This window comes from Balaenoptera borealis (genome assembly GCF_965194805.1).
Source record: "Balaenoptera borealis genome assembly, chromosome: 3".
NCBI lineage: Eukaryota > Metazoa > Chordata > Mammalia > Artiodactyla > Balaenopteridae > Balaenoptera > Balaenoptera borealis.
The window spans coordinates 165,663,002-165,686,681 of NC_138866.1; the positions used below are offsets into that span (position 1 = coordinate 165,663,002).

A 23,680-nucleotide genomic window follows, 5' to 3' on the forward strand; every position below is an offset into this window, starting at 1 on the left:
CCACACCAAGCAGGATGGAAAATGGAAAGTTTTCTATGGGGTATAAAGCTCTGTGCAGAAACACAAGGGAGATTTTGGTGGTCTTCAGACTTGGTCTGCTTAGAATGTGACATCTCAGTGGAGGAAAAGTAGGCAGGAGGGGGAACAGAAGTGCCTAACAGCAGGGAAGCGCCCACAAATACCACCACCACCCCCTTGGCAATATGGATGCCCCCTAAGGTGCTGGCAGAGAGTGCCACCATCCTGAAACAGCTCTGCGGTAAGCACGGGCTCAGGATCCCCTACACCCAGGCCCTGGACCAGACTCTGCCCTCACCAGCTCGGTGGTTTCAACAAGTGGCTTCAGCCCACCCTGTCTCAGTGTCCACGTCTATGACAGGAGGGTCCTAAGAGTATACACATCGCAGGGCTGTTGTGAAAACCTAGTGTCGCCAGAGCCTGCCGAGTGACTGTCACCCACTTTATCCACCGTTCCCAAAAATGAGTCAGGAAATGGCAGGTGGATCGACTCCTTGCTGAAGACCAGTATTTCGTTCAAAGCAAAGAAGAACCATAAAGCCAAAGAGCATGAAACATGCAGAGAGGGAAGACGCTTCCATCAGTCTTAAATTATCCGAGCTACAGTCTATGTAGCAAATCTATTCATAGAAATGGTCCTTGTGAGGGTTGGGAAAGGTGTTGGCATACATAATTGGGGTGTTTTTTCTGTTGCTTCCTCCTCAAGGCTCTGGGACTACCGTATAGCTGTAGCCTAGCTCCCCGCTCCGTGTTTGCTCTAAAGCCTGGAGCAACTCAGGACAAAGGAGGGCTTTGCATTAGGAAGTTAATGGAAGCACCTAGGCTCAGAGTGCTGGGAATGCACAAAGGATCTGCCACTCCCAAGAAATCAGCTGAAATCAGTACAGTTTCCATTTCAACCTTGGTGATCCAGGTTTGCACTAAAGACCTCCTTAGGAGGCTTCCAAATAGTTACTTGCGGTCTCAACTTCAAAGGAAATACTCCAGCCGTGTAGAGGAAGACCCTCTGACCCCTCTTTGAGGGGATGAGCGTGAGGAAACAGCTTCTGAGAAAGAAATGACTATTTGGATTTGTGGATGCTAAGTGTCAGACCAGATAGATTGGCAAACATCAGACTTTAGGAGGTTGATGATAAATAATGGAACGCAGCTTTCTGAGATTCAAAGTCAAATTTGATAAAAGGCCAAAAAGAAAGAAAACAGAAACTGCTGTTTTCACACCAGAGTAAGAGCTCCAAAATTTCTCCCTGCCTTCTTTGGCTTCCCTGAAGCGGAAGGATTTGATATGACAAGTTCTACTGTCAGATGGACACCTACCCTTTAAAGAGATTTGCTTTGGATCTAAGAAAAATACCGAACAATCAGCAAACCCCCCAAATCTCTGCCAGCTGTAAGAATGAAACGATGCATTAACGTGAATGAGCTTTCCCATTTAGAACTGGTTCTTCCTTTCTTCTTCTAAAGACCTGTAGTTTTGCAGTTGTCACCTGTTACATTTAAAATGCCATATCAAGTGGCCAGTACAAAGGCCTAAGTCCCAAATGACATAAAACACCATCAGATACAACAGGGAGCTTAGCTTCTTAAGTCACATAGCATGAAAATGAACTCCAAAATCATTTGGGATACACAGAATAAATTTTTTCTTGAGTAATGTATCAAACATGGACTAGGAAGATTATTTTTAGTTCTAGTTAAAAGCTTCAAGAAGCCAAGTTTTTTCTTTCCCTTTTTCTTGGCTAGAATTGCCATAGCTTTTATATGTTTCTTACAAGTGTATGTTGTATGCTTTTCATAAATTTACACACAGATACACAACACACTATTTTCTAACTCCATTCTCCCATCAAGAGTAATGGAATCTAAGCTTTTTATTTGGTTAAGAGACCTCTGGCTGTGTTAAGAATACTTCTGCAGTTAAACACCACTTTCAACTAGTGAAAGAAAATAGCTGTGGGAAAGAGGAGACTTCTGAGACTGGAATTCATTAACACATTGGACAATAGTATTTTTCCTTTATTTAGAAAGCTGCTCTAACTCCTCCCAAGATAAAGACGATGACCAAATATAGGCCAAGTGCTCACTCTGTCTCCTCTTTGGCTCTGAGCACCAACTAGATTTCCTTTCTTATTTACCTTTGGCTTTCTCTCTTCTTCTACCTCTAACAAAACAATACCATTCATAATGCTACTTTTTATTGGTATGGCACTCAGACTCATCAAATACATATATTCAGCACAATAAGCAAACACACACATAGTGGTGCCCACGTGCTAAGCACTGTTCGAAGAGTTTTGTACGTGTTCATTCATTAAACCACGTTACATCAACATTCCTCACAATAATCCTACAGGCTTCATGGTGTTGGCTGCCCAAATCCTTCCTCCCTTCCTGTTAAATCCCAACTTTGTTAAAGTTCCACCCTTTTTCACATGGCCATTACTTCAGGAGGGGCTGTCCTAGGGGGTGGGTCCTTACTGGTCTAAGTTAAGTGGCCCACTGGGTACAGGTATGTGACACACTTCTGGCCAAAGACACATGAGAGAAAGTCTGCCGGGTTGTGGGGAGGGGGAAGTTCATGAGAATAATTTTTTTGTTCTTAATAAAAGCTACACAGGAAGAGAGAATGTCTCCCTCTTTTGGATCTTGTTGGGCCTGGAGTTGATGCCTTGAACTGCTGCAGCCTTCTTGCAACCATGAGGGAAGCTAGCCTGAGGACAAAGTCACCACAGAGAGAATGCCAAGCCAAGAGAGTCACCCAGAGGGGTCCGAGAGCCCCGATTGTACTGTTTCTACAGCTGCCATAGCTTTTGATTTCTTGCCTCCTGTGATAAGACATTTCCTCATTGTTTTATTCTTTTATAAACTATTTAATCTAGTATTAATTTTTTTATTATTATTATTTTAAAATTTATTTATTTTTGGCTGCACTGGGTCTTCGTTGCTGCATGCGGGCTTTCTCTAGTTGTGGCGAGCAGGGGCTACTCTTCGTTGTGGTGCGTGGGCTTCTCATTGCAGTGGCTTCTCTTGTTGAGGAGCATGGGCTCTAGGCACGTGGGCTTCAGTAGTTGTGGCACGCGGGCTCAGTAGTTGTGGCTCGTGGGCTCTAGAGCGCAGGCTCAGTAGTTGTGGCACATGGGCTTAGTTGTTCCGCGGCATGTGGGATCTTCCCGGACCAGGGATCAAACCCATGTCCCCTGCATTGGCAGGCGGATTCTTAAGCACTGTGCCACCAGGGAAGTCCCTTCCTCATTGTTTTAAATTAGGTGAGTCCAGAGTTCTCTCTTACTTGTAGCCAAAGGCATCCTTAATTGTAAATTAAGAGATGAAGAAAGAAATAAAGAGTAAGAGGGCAAGTGACTTACCTAAAATCACACTGCTAGTAAATGTCCTAAGAACACGCAGGCACTAAGGGACTACGGTTTATACACAAAACCTAAGAAAAAGGGCTAAAAGAAAGACTTCCAAATACCAATGTTTTATAAATTATATGTACGTATACTTTCATAATGACACACACACACAGTCTCTCTCGCACACACAAGCACATCACAACTAATCTTGAAATTATGGTTAGCAAGTTCATTAAGTAGAGCTCAATATATATCTCTGACTGCTTTCTCCAAAGATTATTAGATTTTGATGTTGTGTGAGAGAGAAAGAGATTATAGGTGCAAGTCACTGAAAGTGTCATAGGCACACGAGAAGGCAAATATATTCTCTTTTTATTAAACTCCTATGGTTTTGACTCTAAACTGTTTATCTTTGTAAAATCAAGCGATCAGCCACCATAGTCTAAGAATATAAACCAGGCAGCGATCTGTTGTTCATTGTTAATGCTTCTTTTCGCCCGTGATCCTGAGTCACTGACTCCTGGATGCTAGCTGTGTGGGGATTTCGGCTAGAAGGAGGCATCATGCAAAAGAGAGCCCAATGCTGGCTCTCCCCAAGGAGAAAGCTTCATTACTACAGATGCTGTAGAATGACACATGGAAAAGGCAGACTCCACACAAGCGGGACTCGGCATGGAATTCACTCTGGATGATAAACCATTGAGTTCCATGAAGCAAATTAAGAGTTCATTCTTAGTGACTGCCCATCAATAAGAGTCTCCAGCACAGAAAGCGAACCCTCCACCCAGGCACCAGACTTCCAGGTCCTTTGTAAGCCTTTCCCCAGAGGCTCCTAAGGCGATGTCTCAATAAATCTGTCATGGTCTGTGAACAAGAAGCATCTGGGAGTGAGGTAAAAAAGCGCTAATGAATTCAAAGCCCACAGCATTAGTTCTGGGCCGAGTTACTTCTAAATGGTAATATCTGTCGGGAGGAGTCTCCTTCCCTGCTGTCTAGTCTCTCTGTAGAGGGTCCTTCAGTGGAGGTGCGTTCCTGGTCTACCCAGGGCTCCTCACTCACGCCCCCCCGGGGGGCGGGGAGTGAATTCTGATTGGTTTATTTGAGAACGGAAACTGCGCCTGCCTGTCTTGGTCCCACCCTCTCCCCTTACCCTTTCGGGAACTAGTTGACCACAGGGAGCTCCCTGTCCAGTCTTCTTATCAAAGCTGAAAACATTAGAGCATCACAGCCCACAGACACAGGCTGTGGTTTTCCAGAGCCATCTGTGCCTGACTGGGTGGGCGAGTCCATCGAATCCTCACCTGGGGAAACAGCCCTCTCACCTGCAGGTAGGATCACATTTTCCTACACCATCTTGATCCGTTAAAGGAAAAGCAATCTTCAACTCAATCTAGAACATGGGTGACGAGGCTGGCGGCTCTTTATGGAGCACACTCCGACCCCAACATTTTCCAAAAGCAGAGAGGCTTCACCACCCTTGACTGTGTATAGTGCCTCATGGCATTAGAAGCACTCTCCCATATCCTCTCTCTTTGGGCCTTTTCAACAAACCTGGGAGGAAGACAGAGTTTATCATCCCAAGTGGGCTCCAGTGTGGAAACTGGGACTCGGAAATTTTAAGTGATCTGTCCAAAGTCCACAGCTCTGCGCAATGTCCCAGATCGCTAGCTCCAGGCTTCTGTTCTTTGCGGAATACCTTTCCCTCCCAGCTCCCTCCAAGGCTCTAAGTATCCATGAGCTGCATGACTGAGCCGTGATGGGGCAGGACGTAGGCCAGGCCTCTCTCCACCTCCCCCGACATGGCAGTCCTGCCTTTTAAAGGCTGCTTCAGTACAACACCGTTTATTGATTTTGGTTCTGTTTAATAGAGAGCTTAATTTACAGGAAGCCCAACTTTAAATTATTCCTCCTTTCAGAGGCTTCGACCAGGCACAGAAGATAATTAGATGAATTCTTCTGTTATTTCAGTGACCTATTTTTCATTCTGACAAACAGCGTGTCCCTCCCCAAATTAGAGACTCTTTTTAAAAGTTCTTTAAAAGCCACTCCACAAACTAATAAACTAAGCAAATAGAAAGAATTTTGCAAAGGCAGGCGTGTCATCAAACCGTCTACTTCTCAGGGTCTACACCCTAAAGCGGCAGCCTGTCTACTTATAGGTGCAGTGTCAAGGCAGGTAATCACTCTAACACATGCATCTGCAAAGTTGTAGTATTCTGAAGGGAAGAAAAGTCCTTGACTGTCATGATGTGGAATCAGACCCCGAGCCGTCAACTACCCTCGGAAGCCTCCCTCCCTCCCTGTCCCGGGGGACTTGTAGACTACATTTACGCGGTGCAGCAAAACTCTGCCTCACTGAAGCCGGCAGGAGAGGAGCCTCGGTGGTCAGCCGAACCAAGGCCTGAGCGGAAAACACAAGTGGCTGCTACCCTTCCTCCCATGACCGAGGGCGTCTTCTTGCCTTAACTGGCCCTGCACAGCGAACACAAGTGACTCTCTGAGGACCTCAGGTCTCCCACTCAGAGCACAGCTTCCCAACGGCGACCATGGTAGGCGGCGATGTGGATGAGTGTGCACGCTGCAGTCCTAAAGGACCTCTTTCTTGCCAAATCCAGCATCTTTCCGCCCCCTGAACTTCAGCTCTTGGCACCGCTGCCCTCCTGGTTGTCTCTGTGAGAGCGTCCCGCCAACTGCAGTCTCCTGCTCTCCCACCCACATTCCCCATGGCTGGTTGTCTGTCCGCCGGGCTGAGTCTTGTCCCTCTGTCCTCCCTCAACTGCAGCCAAGGCCCACGGCTTGGTTCTCAGCCTCAGTTCTCTCCTGTCTCCTCCGAGGTGGCCTCATTCTGCCTCGTGGCTGCAACAATCACCTCCCAGGCCAGGCACCTCAACTTCTCTCTGCCTCTCATCCCACTGCCTGCAGGATAGTAACCCTCACTGTCAAACCATGACCTCGTGCCATCCACAACCCAGACCACCCCCTACCCAAGCAAGGCCTCCAATGCAACCTCTCCCCCCTACCCAAGCAAGGCCTCCAATGCAACCTCTCCCCCCAACTCTGCTTGTGGTTTTGCTTTTGTTGTTGTATTTTTGTCATGATACTCGCAGTCAAGCAGGCTTCACCTCCAAGAATGCACAGCATCCTTGGACCTCATTGGCACCTCACCCCCAATTTCTAAAGCCGGCCAGAGGAAAGCATCCCCTTATCTCAGCCACAGGTCCAGGCCATACAGTTGGTTTCTGCCATGTTTCCAGTCTGGCATCCTGGGTTTCCTGCTGGACCAGACCGCCTACCCTAAGCCACATCCTTTTCTAAGCTGGAGTCCTGATATGTTCCTAGTTCCTGCCAAGTCCCCATCCACCAGGGCTGGGGGACAAGCGTGTCCCATAGCCACCTGGAGACTCTAGATCACATTCCAGATGCCTCTAAAAATGAGGAATTCCAGTGTGGAGGTTCCTTAAAAAACCAAAAATAGAGCTACCATATGATCCAGCAATCCCACTCCTGGGCGTATATCTGGAGAAAACCATAATCCGAAAGGATACATGCACCCCAGTGTTCACTGCAGCACTATTCACAATAGCCAAGACATGGAAGCAACCTAAGAGTCCATCAATGGAGGAATGGATAAAGAAGATGTGGTACATATATACAATGGAATATTACTCAGTCATTAAAGAGAATGAAATAATGCCACTTGCAGCAACGTGGATGGACCTAGAGATTATCATACTAGGTGAAGTAAGGTCAGACAGAGAAAGACAAATATCATATGATATCACTCATGTGGAATCTAATTTTTTAAAAAATTAAACAAATGAACTTATTTACAAAACAGAAACAGATTTACAGATATCGAAAACAAACTTATGGTTACCAAAGGGGAAACGTGGAGGGGAGAGATAAATCAGGAGCTTGGGATGAACAAACACATGCTACTATACATAAGACAGGTAGCCAACAAGGACCTACTATACAGCATACGCAACTCTACTCAATATTCTGTAATAACCTATATGGGAAAAGAATCTAAAAATGAATGAATATATGTATATGTATAACTGAATCACTTTGCTCTACACCTGAAACTAACACAACATTGTAAATTAACTATACTTCAATAAAATTAAAAATTTTAAATTTTTTACAAAATAAAAATGAGGAATTCCAGAAGACAGCTTGGTTTGGGGTAAACAGCACAGCAGAGGGAAGTAGCGTGGTGTAGTAGAAAAAATCCCAACTTTGGGTGTGGACAGGCCTGGGTTTGAATCCCACCAACTCACCAACTGTGACTAGACAGCCTTCTGCTCTAAGCCTGGTCCCTTCACTGTGAGGTGGGGACACCACCACCTGGTTTTTGGAATTGTCATGAGGAATAAAGAAGTTCAGAAGAATAATGACAGAAGCTACCATTTACGGAGTCTTCAGGGGAAGGAGACCAGATGAGACCAGCCCTTAGGGCTGCAAGAAACAAAACATTCGCACTCCATCTTGCGAGAGCACCAGAATCACAACAAACTGCTGAACAATCATCGACAGGAAGACACTGGATCTCACCAAAAAAGATACCCCACATCCAAAGACAAAGGGGAAGCCACAATGAGACAGTAGGAGGGGCGCAATCACAATAAAATCAAATCCCATAACTGCTGGGTGGGTGACTCACAAACTGGAGAACACTTATACCACAGAAGTCCACCCACTGGAGTGAAGGTTCTGAGCCCCACGTCAGGCTTCCCAACCTGGGGGTCCGGCAACTGGAGGAGGAATTCCCAGAGAATCAGACTCGGAAGGCTAGCAGGATTTGATTGCAGGACTTCGACAGGACTGGGGGAAACAGAGACTCCACTCTTGGAGGGCACACACAAGGTAGTGTGCGTATCAGGACCCAGCGGAAGGAGCAGTGACCCCATAGTAGACTGAACCAGACCTACCTGCTAGTGTTGGAGGGTCTCCTGCAGAGGCGGGCGGTGGCTGTGGCTCACCATGGGGACAAGGACACTGGCAGCAGAAGTTTGGGAAGTACTCCTTGGCGTGAGCCCTCCCAGAGTCCTATTAGCCCCACCAAAGAGCCCAGGTAGGCTCCAGTGTTGGGTCGCCTCAGGCCAAACAACCAACAGGGAGGGAACCCAGCCCCATCAATCAGCAGACAAGCGGATTTAAGTTTTATTGAGCTCTGCCCACCAGAGCAACAGCCAGCTCTACCCACCACCAGTCCCTCCCATCAGGAAACCTGCACAAGCCTCTCAGATAGCCTCATCCACCAGAGGGCAGACAGCAGAAGCAAGAAGAACTACAATCCTGCAGGCTGTGGAACAAAACAAAAGACACAGGCTCACTGAATGGATATGAAAACAAGACCCAAATATATGCTGTCTACAAGAGACCCATTTCAGACCTAGGGACACATACAGACTGAAAGTTAGGGGATGGAAAAAGAGATTCCATGCAAATGGAAATCAAAAGAAAGCTGGAGTAGCAATACTCATATCAGATAAAATAGACTTTAAAATAAAGAATGTTACAAGAGACAAGGAAGGACACTACATAATGATCAAGGAATCAATCCAAGAAGAAGATATAACAATTATAAATATATATGCATCCAACACAGGAGCACCTCAATACATAAGGCAACTGCTAACAGCTATAAAAGAGGAAATTGACAGTAACACAATAATAGTAGGGGACTTTAACACCTCACTTACACCAATGAACAGATCGTCCAGGCAGAAAATTAATAAGGAAACACAAGAGACCAGAGAGGTTTAATTGATATTTATAGAACATTCCATCCAAAAAGAGCAGATTACACTTTCTTCTCAAGTACGCATGGAACATTCTCCAGGATAGATCACATCTTGGATCAAAAATCAAGCCTCAGTGAATTTAAGAAAATTGAAATCATATCAAGCATCTTTTCTGACCACAACGCTATGAGATTAGAAATGAATAACAGGGAAAAAATGTAAAAAACACAAACACATGGAGCCTAAACAATACATTACTAAATAACCAAGAGATCGCTGAAGAAATCAAAGAGAAAATCAAAAAATACCTAGACAAAAATTACAACGAAAACACGACGATCCAAAACCTATGGGATGCAGCAAAAGCAGTTCTAAGAGGGAAGTTTATAGCAATACAAGCCTACCTCAAGAAACAAGAAAAATCTCAAATAAACAATCTAACCTTACACCTAAAGGAACTAGAGAAAGAAGAACAAACAAAACCCAAAGTTAGCAGAAGGAAAGAAACCATAAAGATCAGAGCAGAAATAAATGAAACAGAAACAAAGAAAACAATAGCAAAAATCAATAAAACTAAAAGCTGGTTCTTTAAGAAGATAAACAAAATTGATAAACCATTAGCCAGACTCATCAAGAAAAAGAGGGAGAGGACTCAAGTCAATAAAATTCGAAATGAAAAAGAAGTTACAACAGACACTGCAGAAATACAAACCATCCTAAGAGACTACTGTAAACAACTCTATGCCAATAAAATGGACAAACTGGAAGAAATGGACAAATTCTTAGAAAGGTATAACCTTCCAAAACTGAACCAGGAAGAAATAGAAAATATGAACAGACCAATCACAAGTAATGAAATTGAAGCTGTGATAAAAAAAATCTTCCAACAAACAAAAGTCCAGGACCAGATGGCTTCACAGGTGAATTCTATCAAACATTTAGAGAAGAGCTAACACCCATCCTTCTCAAACTCTTCCAAAAAATGGCAAAGGAAGGAACACTCCCAAACTCATTCTATGAGGCCACCATCACCCTGATACCAAAACCAGACAAAGATACTACAAAAAAAGAAAATTACAGACCAATATCACTGATGAATACAGATGCAAAAATCCTCAACAAAATACTAGCAAACAGAATCCAACAACACATTAAAAGGATCATACACCATGATCAAGTGGGATTTATCCCAGGAATGCAAGGATTCTTCAATATATGCAAATCAATGTGATATACTATATTAACAAATTGAAGAATAAAAACCATATGATCATCTCAATAGATGCAGAAAAAGATTTTGACAAAATTCAACATCATTTATGATAAAAACTCTCCAGAAAGTGGGCATAGAGGGAACCTACCTCAACATAATAAAGGCCATATATGACAAACCCACAGCAAACATCATTCTCAATGGTGAAAAGCTGAAAGCATTTCCTCTAAGATCAGGAAAGAGACAAGGATGTCCACTCTCACCACTAGTATTCAACATAGCTTTGGAAGTCCTAGCCACAGCAATCAGAGAAGAAAAAGAAATAAAAGGACTCCAAATCAGAAAAGAAGAAGTAAAACTGTCACTGTTTGCAGATGACATGATACTATACATAGAGAATCCTAAAGATGCCACCAGAAAACTACTAGAGCTAATCAATGAATATGGTAAAGTTGCAGGATACAAAATTAATGCACAGAAATCTCTTGCATTTCTATACACTAATGATGAAAAATCTGAAAGAGAAATTAAGGAAACCCTCCCATTTACCATTGCAACAAAAAGAATAAAATACCTAGGAAAAAACCTACCTAGGGAGACAAAAGATCTGTATGCAGAAAACTATAAGACACTGATGAAAGAAATTAAAGATGATACCAACAGATGGAGAGATATACCATGTTCTAGGATTGGAAAGAATCAATATTGTGAAAATGACTATACTACCCAAAGCAATCTACAGATTCAATGCAATCCCTATCAAATTACCAATGGCATTTTTTACAGAACTAGAACAAAAAATCTTAAAATTTGTATGGAGATATAAAAGACCCCGAATAGCCAAAGCAGTCTTGAGGGAAAAAAACGGAGCTGGAGCAATCAGACTCCCTGACTTCAGGCTATACTACAAAGCTACAGTAATCAAGACAATATGGTACTGACCCAAAAACAGAAATATAGATCAATGGAACAGGATAGAAAGCCCAGAGATAAACCCCCGCACCTATGGTCAACTAATCTATGACAAAGGAGGCAAGGATATATAATGGAGAAAAGACAGTCTCTTCAATAAGTGGTGCTGGGAAAACTGGACAGTTACATGTAAAAGAATGAAATTAGAACACTCCCTAACACCATACACAAAAATAAACTCAAAATGAATTAGAGACCTAAATGTAAGACTGGACACTATAAAACTCTTAGAGGAAAACGTAGGAAGAACACTCTTTGACATAAATCACAGCAAGATCTTTTTTGATCCACCTCCTAGAGTAATGGAAATAAAAACAAAAATAAACAAATGGGACCTAATGAAACTTAAAAGCTTTTGCAAAGCAAAGGAAACTGCAAACAAGATGAAAAGACAACCCTCAGAATGGGAAAAAATATTTGCAAACAAATCAACGGACAAAGGATTAATCTCCAAAATATATAAACAGCTCATGCAGCTCAATATTAAAAAAACAAACAACCCAATCCAAAAATGGGCAGAAGATCTAAATAGACATTTCTCCAAAGAAGACATACAGATGGCCAAGAAGCACATGAAAAGCTGCTCAACATCACTAATTATTAGAGAAATGCAAATCAAAACTACAATGAGGTATCATCTCATACCAGTTAGAATGGGCATCATCAGAAAATCTACAAACAACAAATGCTGGAGAGGGTGTGGAGAAAAGGGAACCCTCTTGCACTGTTGGTGGGAATGTAAATTGATACAGCCACTATGGAGAACAGTATGGAGGTTCCTTAGAAAACTAAAAATAGAATTACCATATGACCCAGCAATCCCACTACTGGGCATATACCCTGAGAAAACCGTAATTCAAAAAGACACATGCACCCCAATATTCTTTGCAGCACTATTTACAATAGCCAGGTCGTGGAAGCAACCTAAATGCCCATCAACAGACGAATGAATAAAGAAGATGTGGTACATATATACAATGGAATATTACTCAGCCATATTAAGGAACGAAATTTGGTCATTTATAGAGACATGGATGCATCTAGCGACTGTCATACAGAGTGAAGTAGGTCAGAAAGAGAAAGACAAATATCTCATATTAACGCATATATGTGGAACCTAGAAAAATGGTACAGATGAAGTGGTTTGCAGGGCAGAAATTGAGACACAGATGTAGAGAACAAACGTATGGACACCAAGGGGGAAAGCAGCGGGGGAGGGGGAGTGGTGGTGGTGTGATGAACTGGGAGATTGGGATTGACATATATACACTAATATGTATAAAATGGATAACTGATAAGAACCTGCTATATAAAAAATAAAATAAAATAAAATAAAATAAAATAAAAAAGAAAGAAACAACATCCTAGCACAGTGCAAGTCCCTCCGCCAGCTATGAGTCCTGATACAGGGCCACTACAGCTGCCCACCCTACGGGGTAAGTCTCCAGCATAAAGGGAAGAAGGAGGAGGCCCTGGAGAGAATCCAACCAAGGCGGGAGGCCTGAGCGATGGAAGAAGGCAGGGAGGCAACCTGGCCTCACCCCTGAGTCCTTGAGGGATGCCGCCGGTTCTCGCCTGTCTGGACCAGCACTGTCCACCTCTGGGAAAGGTTGGGGGCGACAAACATGCTCTTCCAATATGGAAGTCTCCTCCAAGAGGTCAGAGGCCGAGACTATTTGCTGGGTTCCCAGCGCCACCAGAAGGCCATTGCTGTCTCCGAGTCAGTGAGAAGGGGTAAGTTCCCCTCTCGCTCATGCACGTTACCCAATTTCCACTGCACTTAGGGCTTCCAGGTAAACCCAACCCCAGTCCCACACCCCCAAGGCCTCTTGCATATAACCCCAGCTTTTCTCCCAGGAGCACGATGTAGTTTTAAAAAAAAGTCACTACACCAGACATTTAGGGATCTGAATTATTTTCCTACCTGCTAACAACCTCTGTGCCTTTGAGTTGGTCACTTACCCCCACATTCTCATCTGTAATGACATCTGTGGTTGTGAAAATGAAATGAGAAATAAAAGCATCCCCAAACTAGGCAGCACTACAGAAAGATCCAAGATGATCTTTGGAAAGGTCAAAGACATAGACAGTAGCCCCTTTAATGGCAGGAGATTTAAGGGGCGAGGGACAGAGCATCCCAAATCTGAGATACCTAGGCCTCCATAATGAAACACGTTGGATAAAAAATACCTGCTGGGTACAGTGAGAAAAGCCTCATCCCACGCAGAAACCATGGCCAGGTTTTCAAACTTCCTGTCTGGACTTTCCATTTATGAGACAGGCTGCTTTCGGAACCCGGGCAAGCCAGCCAGTGTGTTCCATACGTCATCAACAGAGCACAGGAACAGGGCAGTTCGGTGCAGGCCAGCGGTCTCCACTGCCATCAAAATGATGATCCTGCTGGCAGGGACTGGCCACATGTCTCTCCTCCTGTTTTCCTCTCAAAGTGTGTTTTTATAGCTGTTATCTTTATCAGCAGAGGGGATGGAAATGACTGATGGTAGATTGATATATTGAAGTGATAGCAATTATATAGAATTTGGAAATCATGCATGTGGCTATCTTATCCACCTAAACCCGGCCTCAGAATACCCTGCAGAAGGGGAGGGAGGGGTGGGATGGAAAGGGAATTACGGCCCAGCCAGAACACGAGGTACTGGGAAGCAGAGGGCACGGGGCTGAAGGCTGAGTGAGCTCTGACGATGAGTCACAGTGGAGCTGGGAGCCGAGCTCAGTCAGGAGACCCAAGGTGGGCTGGACCCCCAGGCCAACAGGACACCCCCATCTTTCTAGGAGAGAGGAGAGGTGGGTGAGTGGATCAAGAAGAGGCCCAGTTTTTCCCGGTGATATGATCTGCATCCTTAATCCCAAAAAAGGAATCAGGAGGGTGTTTTATGAGAGTTCTCCCTGCAGCCCAGAGAAGCCCCATGGTCTGCTCACTTCCTCTCTGTCCGGAGGCCCATTCTTCAAGGTCAGATGAGGACACTCTCTCGCCAGCTCCTGCAATGGTAGGAACCAACCTTATGCAGAGCAAGACCTGATTTCTGCCAGGCGCAAGGGAAGAAAACTGGGCTGACTCAACCCATCTGAATGGAAGTGGGTGGGAGGAGGCGGGCAGGATGAACCCAGCTTCTCAAGACAGTCCTGACAATCCCCTGCCCTTCCTGGAAACTTCTTGGAACCCAAATCAAAGGCAGGAGACGGAAAGAGAGGATGGAGGTGTAGGAGGAGAAGATGGAATACAGAATAATCACAGTAAGAACAACAGAAACAACATTTATCGGGGCTTTACTCTAAGTGTATTAAGTATATTAACATGAGTTAATACATTTAACTCCTAACAACCCTATGAAGTAAAGTCTATTATTATCCTATTTTTTTTTCATGAGGAAACTGATCCCACAGCTGATACTGTTCACTTTCATGCCAGGTGTTTGAAAAATGTCCCCAAGGCCTTTAAGACACGAGTTAACTATCACTCCGAGTAGCCAAGCAGAAAAGGGCAGCATGGCTGGGAAATGCCATTCCATGTGGCGAAACAGGAGTGTGGCGTCCTGTTGTCGAGAGCTTTTGTGAGAGTGCAGGGAAGAGAAACAGATGCAGCTCTCAGAGCCCTTGACGCTGACCCACCAGCAGAGGCACCCGTCTTTGTGAGCAGCTGGGTCCTTGCTGCCGGCTCCACGGGGGGCTTCCATCCCCCCTGGGTCACTGCCTAACTGCGGGGGGGCGGGGTTCTGTGAAGCTTCGTCCTTTCAACGTCTTGAATTCTTCAATGGGTCTTATTTCAATCGCATCCAGGGATGAAGGTGGATGGCCAGATCTGGATTCCCTCAGGAGAGGCCCAATAATGTGTTCTCCCAGTTTAACAGTTACCATTTTTTGAACACCTACTGTGTGTCAGAGACGTGTAGTAGCTAGGCTTTTATACACATTATCTCCTGAAATCCTAACCTCTTCAAGGTAAGTAATGCCTACCCTGTATATTGTGCCTTGACAAGTGAAGAATCTGAGACCACTCTCCTGCCACCACCTCCACGATGAAGGGATTCCCAAAGGTCAAATGTCCGGTGAGGCCAGGAGTCAAGTCCATGCCTGACTGACTGACCTCAGGTCATCATGTGGGCTTCTCTGGCCTTCATTATTAGGTTTAAATTGTTTTAACACCATGGACTTCGACCCTGCCATCTACACCCTCTTCCCAAGCCCCTGACCCAGCAGGGAGCAGAGGCATCTCTCCCTTGTAAACGTCCTCCACCTGACACACACACACACACACACACACACACACACACACTCTCTCTCTCTCTCTCTCCCTCCCCCTCTCTCTGTCTCTCCCAGCCTCCCACGCCCTCCAGTGGGAACAAACCAAGGCTCCTTTTGGGCCTAGCCCCCAGCCCAAGTTCTGAACAGACAGGAACCTTCCCATGTTCTACTCAATTCCAACCCCACCTACTGCACACAGGTCAGCCTTGTAAGAGAAGAACCTGAGTTTCAGCAGCCTTTCACGAGAAAGGCTGCAAGTAAAAAAATCCACTGAGCCAATTCACCCTTAGTTGTTTCTCCAACTAGAAGAAAGATGGGCAAATCAATACTCAACAACCTCTCCCATGGTCTACAGCACTCAAGTCTCTCTTTGTGCACAAGGCCAGGCCTGCAGCCAAGGGCTCTCAACAAGCAGCTGCCCACCTGCTGAGTATTGGGGGACAAGTCCTGCTGACATTCCTTCTGTTGCCAGCACCCTCAGTCACACAAGGGGTGCCCCTGGCAGGTGACAAGAAATGGACACACTGTGCATTTAACCAGCAACTCTTACAGACAGCCTCAAAGCATTTCACTCTTATCATCCTTTAACTTTGTTACCAAGGGTGGTAGAGTTATCCCAACCCCAGTTTGCAGGTGCTAACCTTCATTTCCCCAGGTTTCAATGAATTGAGTCAGGCTAGAAATTCAGGACACTGCACAGTCATGGGACCCTGGGCCCCAAGACACACCCTTCCACGTTGCATCCTACTGACTTAAAGACAGGACGTGAGAATCCCTGCAGGGGTAAGATGGCTGTTATTTGCATCTAAGCCCCCAGGTCTCCCCAGATGGGATCCAGACATTGGAGCAAGGCCACCTCAACCAGCCACAAGCCCGGGCTTGGTGAGAAGCATGTCTCTGGAGAGCAAGGTCTCTGCCCAGTTTCCCTCAGATGGATGAGTAGAAAGATGAGCCGAAGCAGCAGCGTAAGTGAGGGACGGGTGGTCAGCAGCAGCGCACGGACCAGCGTAAATGAAAGGAAGTGGTGTTTCTGGAGCTGGTGCTTGAGCATTCATTCTCCCATTTGCTGAGCAATTTCTGTGTGTTAAGCTACAAGGATGACGAAGACATGGTCCCTACCCTCAGAGGAGCAGGTATAATGGAGAAGCGTAGGATGAGGAGTGGCAGGGATGGGGAGCAGGAGTAGCCAAGAATTCTAAGTGAATTCCACCACATAAGGTTGAATTGTCAAGACAAGAATCCACAACCACAAAGAAATGTATGTTATAGAATTTATTTTTCTACATCTGATCCTAACCTGCTTCTAACTTATGGTCTTATGATGCAAGTAGATAAAAACAGATGCATGTGCCTCTACACATGCCCTGTCCCATATGCAAAATAATGTAATTCTCGCTGAAAATCCAGTAAGACTAGGGGGAGGGAGGGATGAATTGGCAGAGCACGAGGGAATCTCAGGGCAGTGAAACTACCCTATATGACACTCTAATGGTGCATACGTGTCAGTATGCATCTGTACAAACATATAGTATGTACAACACTAAGAGTGAACCCGAAGGTAAACCATGGACTCTGGGTGATTATGATGTGTCAATGTAGGTTCATCAATTGCAACAAATGTACCATCTGGAGAAGGATGTTGATAATGGGGAAGGCCATGTATGTGGTGAGGCAGCGGGTGTATGGGAAATCTTTCTATCGTCCCCTCAATTTTGCTGTGAACCTGAGACTACTCTAAAAAATAAAGTATTAAAAAAAAATTCGATAAGACCACCACCGGATCATAATATAGATGGGTATTTAGTCCAGTCCAGCTGCTAAAACAAAGTACTATAGACTGGGTGACTTGCACATAACAGAAATTTACTTCTCACAGTTCTAGAGGCTAAGAAGTCCATCAAGACATTGGCAGATTCGGTGTCAGGTGAGTGCAGCCTCCTGGTCCACAAGCAGGCATCTTCTCGCTATGCCCTCACATGGAGGGACAGGGAGCTCACTGAGGTCTCTTCTATAAGGGCACTAATCCCATTCATAAGGCTCCACCCTCATGACCTAATCACCTCCCAATCCCACCGCATTGGGGGTTAGGGTTTCAACATATGAATGGGGGGAAGGGCACATAAACATTCAGTCTATGGCAACAAGAGCCCTGGGCAGCCAGCCAGCCTACCCACCCTGAGCCCTCTCTCTGCTCAGAGCCTGCTCCGTGGCAGCAACCAAAATGAGATATTATGCAGTATGCCAGGCATTTGAGCCTCCATGGCCACCCTCTAGGGTCCCAGATTTAAAGAGACGTCCACTTGGAAGCCCAGATCTCTCAGTCTGCAAGCTCTGCCTTCACACACCATCCTGAGATAGAAGTTCAGTGGGCCAAAATGCAAACCATTTGGGGATTTGCCAAATTACAGAGCTCCATTCAGCAGCTAGCCACTTCTTAGTCTGTGCCAGAGTCTTTGCATACACAGCTCATTTAAATCTTAAAACAGCCCTGTGCAAAGAGATCATTATCCCAGTTTTACAGATAAAGCAGCAGAGACTCGGAGAGGTTGAACGTCTTACCCACAGTCACAGAATGAGTTAGGAGCAGTACCAGGATTCAGCCCCCAGGTCTCCCCAGGCCAACAGTCAAAATGGTATCCACCACTTTTTAGTGTCCAGAGGAGAGTAAGCAGTGCCTTTGACATATTTCCTTGGTGTCCCTAAATGCCTGTAGATACCAGCGTTGGTGAAGCTTTTCAAGGGAAAAGAGCAAACCTGCCACCCCTGCAGAGTTAGTAAGCCGACTGCAATGCTGACAATGACAGCATCTCAAGCTAATTTCCTTGGATAGGTCTCTCCAGAAAGCATTCAGTTCCAGCCATGAGAGCAACATGTTTGCAACATGAATTGACTAAAGGGAGAAGAAATGCCCTCCACTTGAGGGTTTCAATTAATTAGTGTTTCTCATAACAAAATCTAAACCCTCATAGGGCCTTTCCAATAAGGCCTTGCAAGCGGTTTTCTAACCCTAGGAAAGACTTACTGCTGACTCCTTCAGGCTTATTAATATTTCATCATTAACAGATACATATTAAGTTCCTATTGTTCGTGAAAAGAATTGGATTTAAAAGAGAGGATTCCTTTTCATTAGTAGCTTATGACCTTATTACAGACAGATAAAAACTTACAAAAGACACGTCTGGGGACTTCCCTGGTGGCGCAGTGGTTAAGAATCTGCCTGCCAATGCAGGGGACATGGGTTCGAGCCCTGGTCCGGGAAGATCCCACATGCCGCGGAGCAACTAAGCCCGTGCGCCACAACTACTGAGCTTGCGCTCTAGAGCCCACGAGCCACAAATACGGAGCCCTCGTGCCACAACAACTGAAGCCCGCACGCCTAGAGCCTGTGCTCCACAACAAAGAGTAGCCCCTGCTCCCTGCAACTAGAGAAAGCCCGCACGCAGCAACGAAGACCCAACGCAGCCAAAAAATAAATTAAATTAATTAATTAATAATAATTAAAAAAAAGACACGTCTGGAATAAAGCAGGTTTAATCTTCCTTAGGAACAACTGGACAGAGGAATGAACTCAGGCCTGGGCTTGTTCATGGTTGGTGTCTGGATGGTATCAACTGTGTGGTTTGAGTGACCCAATGTATCGTCTAGAAAAGAAAAGCTATTTTCCCACTCTTGCTTGAGTGCCCTATTCCACTCATTTTTTTTTCAACTGAAGTATAGTTGATTTATAACATTATATTAGTTGCAGGTTTACAACATAGTGATTCAATATTTTTATAGAGTAGACTCCATTTAAAGTTATTATAAAATATTGGCTATATTCCCTGTGCTGAACATTACATCCTTGTATCTTTTTATTTTATACATCTTTATTGGAGTATAATTGCTTCACAATACTCTGTTAGTTTCTGTTGTACAACAAAGTGAATCAGCCATATGCACACATATATCCCCATATCCCCTTCTTCTTGTGTCTCCCTCCCACCGTCCCTATCCCACCCCTCTAGGTCGTCGCAAAGCACCAAGCTGATCTCCCTGTGCTATGCTACTGCTTCCCACTAGCTATGTATTTTACATTTCGTAGTGTATATATGTCAATGCTACTCTCACTTTGTCCCAGCTTCCCCTTCCCCCCAACCCCGTGTCCTCAGTTCCATTCTCTATGTCTGTGTCTTTATTCCTGTCCTGCCACTAGGTTCATCAGTATCATTTTTTTTAGATTCCATATATATGCGTTAGCCTACAGTATTTGTTTTTCCCTTTCTGACTTATTTCACTCTGTATGACATACTCTAAGTCCATCCACCTCACCACAAATAACTCAATTTTGTTTCTTTTTATGGCTGAGTAATATCCCATATGTACCACATCTTCTTTATCCATTCAACTCTCCATGGACATTTAGGTTGCTTCCATGTCCTGGCTATTGTAAATAGTGCTGCAATGAACACAGTGGTACATGTCTCTTTTTGAATTATGGTTTTCTCAGCGTATACGCCCAGTAGTGGGATTGCTGGGTCATATGGTAGTTCTGTTTTTAGTTTTTTAAATATCCTTGTATCTTATTTTATACCTAGTAGTTTATACCTCTTAATCCCCTTCCACTATCATGTCCCTCCCCACTCCCCTTGACTCATTTTTTTTTTTAAGAATTAAAGGATCTAAAGCTTTAAAATATAAATGTTTATGGAAGGCAATAAATAATGCCACTAATCTCCCTTACCACTTTACCCTGAATTAGTCTATGAGATCAGCTTCAACTGTCTAGCAGAGCCTTGGGGTTACACAACACAGGCAGGCAAAGGACAGGTGGGGCAGAAGAAATCTCTGGGGTCTGGAGAATGGGACTCTGAGAAAGACATAAGGTGGGAGCCATGGGCACCAGGCAGGCGGCCAAACGGGGTCTGCAGGGAGAACCCAGAGATGAAAACAAAAAGACAAAGAGCACATAGAGACTAACCCTGGTCTCCAGATGCAACTACGACCATTTCCCAGAAAACTGAGAAACTGACCCTTCTCTCTAGCCACAAAATAAGGAAATGAAAAAAAGGACCCTTTTCTCAAAGCAAACAAATAGAAATGATTTAGAAAGCACCTACAGGGTTGCCACCTGACACTGTGCAAAAATGTCCTTCCTTTACTTTTTATGTACGTATGTATGTATTTATGCACACATGCATTGGTTTATTATATTCCTTTGACCTGTATTTATGACCATTTTGCTTTACTACAAAGCTGCGACAGAGGCTACACGCTTTTGGAACCCTATGCTAGCTTCTACTAATATTTTAATAGTTTTAGCATTGAAATTACAGTTACCGTATTTAAAATCAAAACAGCATCACTCGGCCACATGATAAGAGCTGTAGCTGTGGGGTGCGTCTTTGTTTTCCTATAAAATTCTTCCACGATGTTGCATTAAGGGGTTGACTAGATGACTCTTCAGCTCCCTTCTAGCACTGACATTCTTCTCCTTGTGTCTGTGCAGAGTAAATGGACTGGCCTTGAGTGCACTCCGGGGACACCGATCCCCAGAACAGGCTGGCAGCATCTGGGTTTGCCTAGGCCCTCAGGGGAAGCACGGCTCTGCCAGGTGTCACAGCTGATTTAACTAAAAGAAAGATGAAAACCAGCCATGGGAACTGAAGCTTGACAGCATTCCCTGAGGGTCTGGCGAGTGAGAACCAGAGCAGTATGGAGGAGACTGGAGGAATCTCCTCTGGCCCAAGACATCCAGGCAATGTTTGCTCTAACCACTGAGATCCGTCCCCAGAAATGCCCCCAGCTGTGTGCAAAACCACAGTACAAGCTGAGGAAGGTGAGAGTTGAAGCTGCAGGTCAACTCCTGGGACAGGACGATGCAGAAGCAAAGGGCCTACTGGGAGAAGGGGGTGTGGGGAAGAAAAAAGGATAAAGGCAAAGATACGTTTTCCCTCCCCAAGAGAAGTTTGCATGAGCTAATATGTCCACAGGGAGAGCTCAGATGGTGGCAGATTTTTTGCTTCCAAGACAAGAAGGGGATAAATGATCATCCTGTCTTATTTAAGACCACAGCTTGATGGCCAGAGATCTCTCTTCCAAATCTCTCACGCTGCTTTGTAAAGGACAAGGGCAGTCAACACATTCAGCCTCCGTGTCCACATGGGAACAATGAAACACTGAGAAAGAATTTAATGAAGAAAGCAACTGCAGTAGACTTTGGGAATAGATGTCAGAACGTCCATTTCCTGGCCTGCAAGACTCTCGGAATACTTTATTTCCTTTCCTCCTAGTACCAGAGCACATTTCCATAGCAACTCCCAGAGAACTGGGTGCCTCATGGGGCCAGGTGGAGGTTGGCTTAAAGATCCTCTTCTTTGGGGGGCATAGAAGACCCTTAACAAGAACCAGATCCCTTGTTGGATCCTCCCCTTTCAATTTCAGGATATATGTGCTGAGGTACTCTGGAATGATTTGGGGATTAAAGGGTGAACATTATGCAAGAAAAGAAATTAAAAATTAATGAAGAAATGAGGCCACTCAGTGAAGCCTCTTCAACAAACCAGGATGAGAACCTTCTCCTGCTGACTTCTAACTTTTTGGCGAAGATGCATAACTGCCATCTGTGAGGCGGTCCACAGGACAAGAGTATGGATTATTCACAAAGCTCTGAGTTTAGTTACCAAGTTCCATACCACTATGACCTACTGTTATCCATTTTGCTGATGGAGAAACTGAGTCATGGTGAGATCACATGGTTATTAATGAGCTAAAAATGAGCATTGACCTAGCATGGATCCAAATCTACAGCTTGGCAGCTCTATTCACAACAGTCAAGATGTGGAAACAACCTAAATGTCCATCAACAGATGAATGGATAAAGAAGATGTGGTGTATATATACAACGGAATATTACTCAGCCATAAAAAAAAGAATGAAATAATGCCATTTACAGCAACATGGATGGACCAAGAGATTATCATACTAAGTAAGTCAGAAAGAGAAAGACAAATACCATATGATATCACTTTTATGTGGAATCTAAAATATGACACAAATGGGGGATTCCCTGGCAATCCAGTGGTTAGAACTCCACACGCTCACTGCCGAGGACCCAGGTTCAATCCCTGGCCGGGGAACTAAGGTCCCACAGGCCACGCAGCATGGCCAAAAAATAATAATAATTTAAAAATAAAATAAAAAATAAAACATGACACAAATGAATTTATCTATGAAACAGAAACAGACTCACAGACATAGAGAACAGACTTGTGGTTGCCAAGGGGTGGGGTGGAGAGATGGATTGGGAGTTTGGGGTTAGCAGATGCCAACTATCATGCATAGAATGGATAAACAACAAGGTCCTACTGCACAGCACAGGGAACTATATTCAATATCCTGGGATCAACCATAATAGAAAAGAATATGAAAAAGAATGTATATATATGCATAACTGAATCACTTTACTGTACAGGAGAAATTAACACAACACTGTAAATCAGCTATACTTCAATAAAATTTTTAAAAAATCTACAGCTATGGTCACATATTACAACACGGATGAACCTTGAGGACACTATGCTAAGTGAAAAAAGGCAGTCACAGAACGACAAATAATGCATGATTCCACTCATTTAAGGTATCTAAAGTAGTCAATCTCACAGAAGCAAAAAGCAGAATGGTAGTTGCCAGGGGCAGGGATATGTGGGGAATGGGGAGTTACTATTCAATGGGTCTATAGTTTCAGTTTGTGCAAAATGAAAAAGTCTTAGAAATTTGCTTACAACATGTGTATAGTTAATATTTGCACTGTACACCTAATGGTTGAGGGTAGATTCCATGTTATGTGTTTTTTAATCACAATTTTAAAAATCTATAGCTATGAGCAGCTTAACAGCTGTGTCTCATCCATCTTAGTGCTGCTGCAAAGAAGAGTTTGAAGACATATATACTATAAAAGAAAATGTCTACAGCCATAGCTATAGTAAGAAGAAAAGACAAACATGGGCAAAAGATATGAATAGACATTTCACCAAAGAGGCCATACACATGGTAAACCTGCAGATGAAAAGATGACCAACATTGGCAGTCATTAGGGAAATAGAAATTTAAACCACAGTGACAAGACAGACCAC

At 44.2% G+C, this 23,680-nt stretch overlaps 1 protein-coding gene across 2 annotated transcripts in view; it reads right to left on the bottom strand.

The window, feature by feature from the left end:
• The window catches only part of LOC309625663 (coiled-coil domain-containing protein 3), a 109,884-nt gene that overhangs the window by 56,861 nt on the left and 29,343 nt on the right, over positions 1-23,680 (bottom strand). The window contains exon 3 of one of the 2 annotated variants that reach the window (XM_082385717.1): positions 14,247-14,306. The exons of the other annotated variant lie outside the window; for it this stretch is intronic. Within the exon in view, the coding sequence (XP_082241843.1) occupies positions 14,247-14,306 (60 nt within the window). The remainder of the gene's footprint in view (positions 1-14,246; positions 14,307-23,680) is intronic. 2 annotated transcript variants of the gene reach the window in all.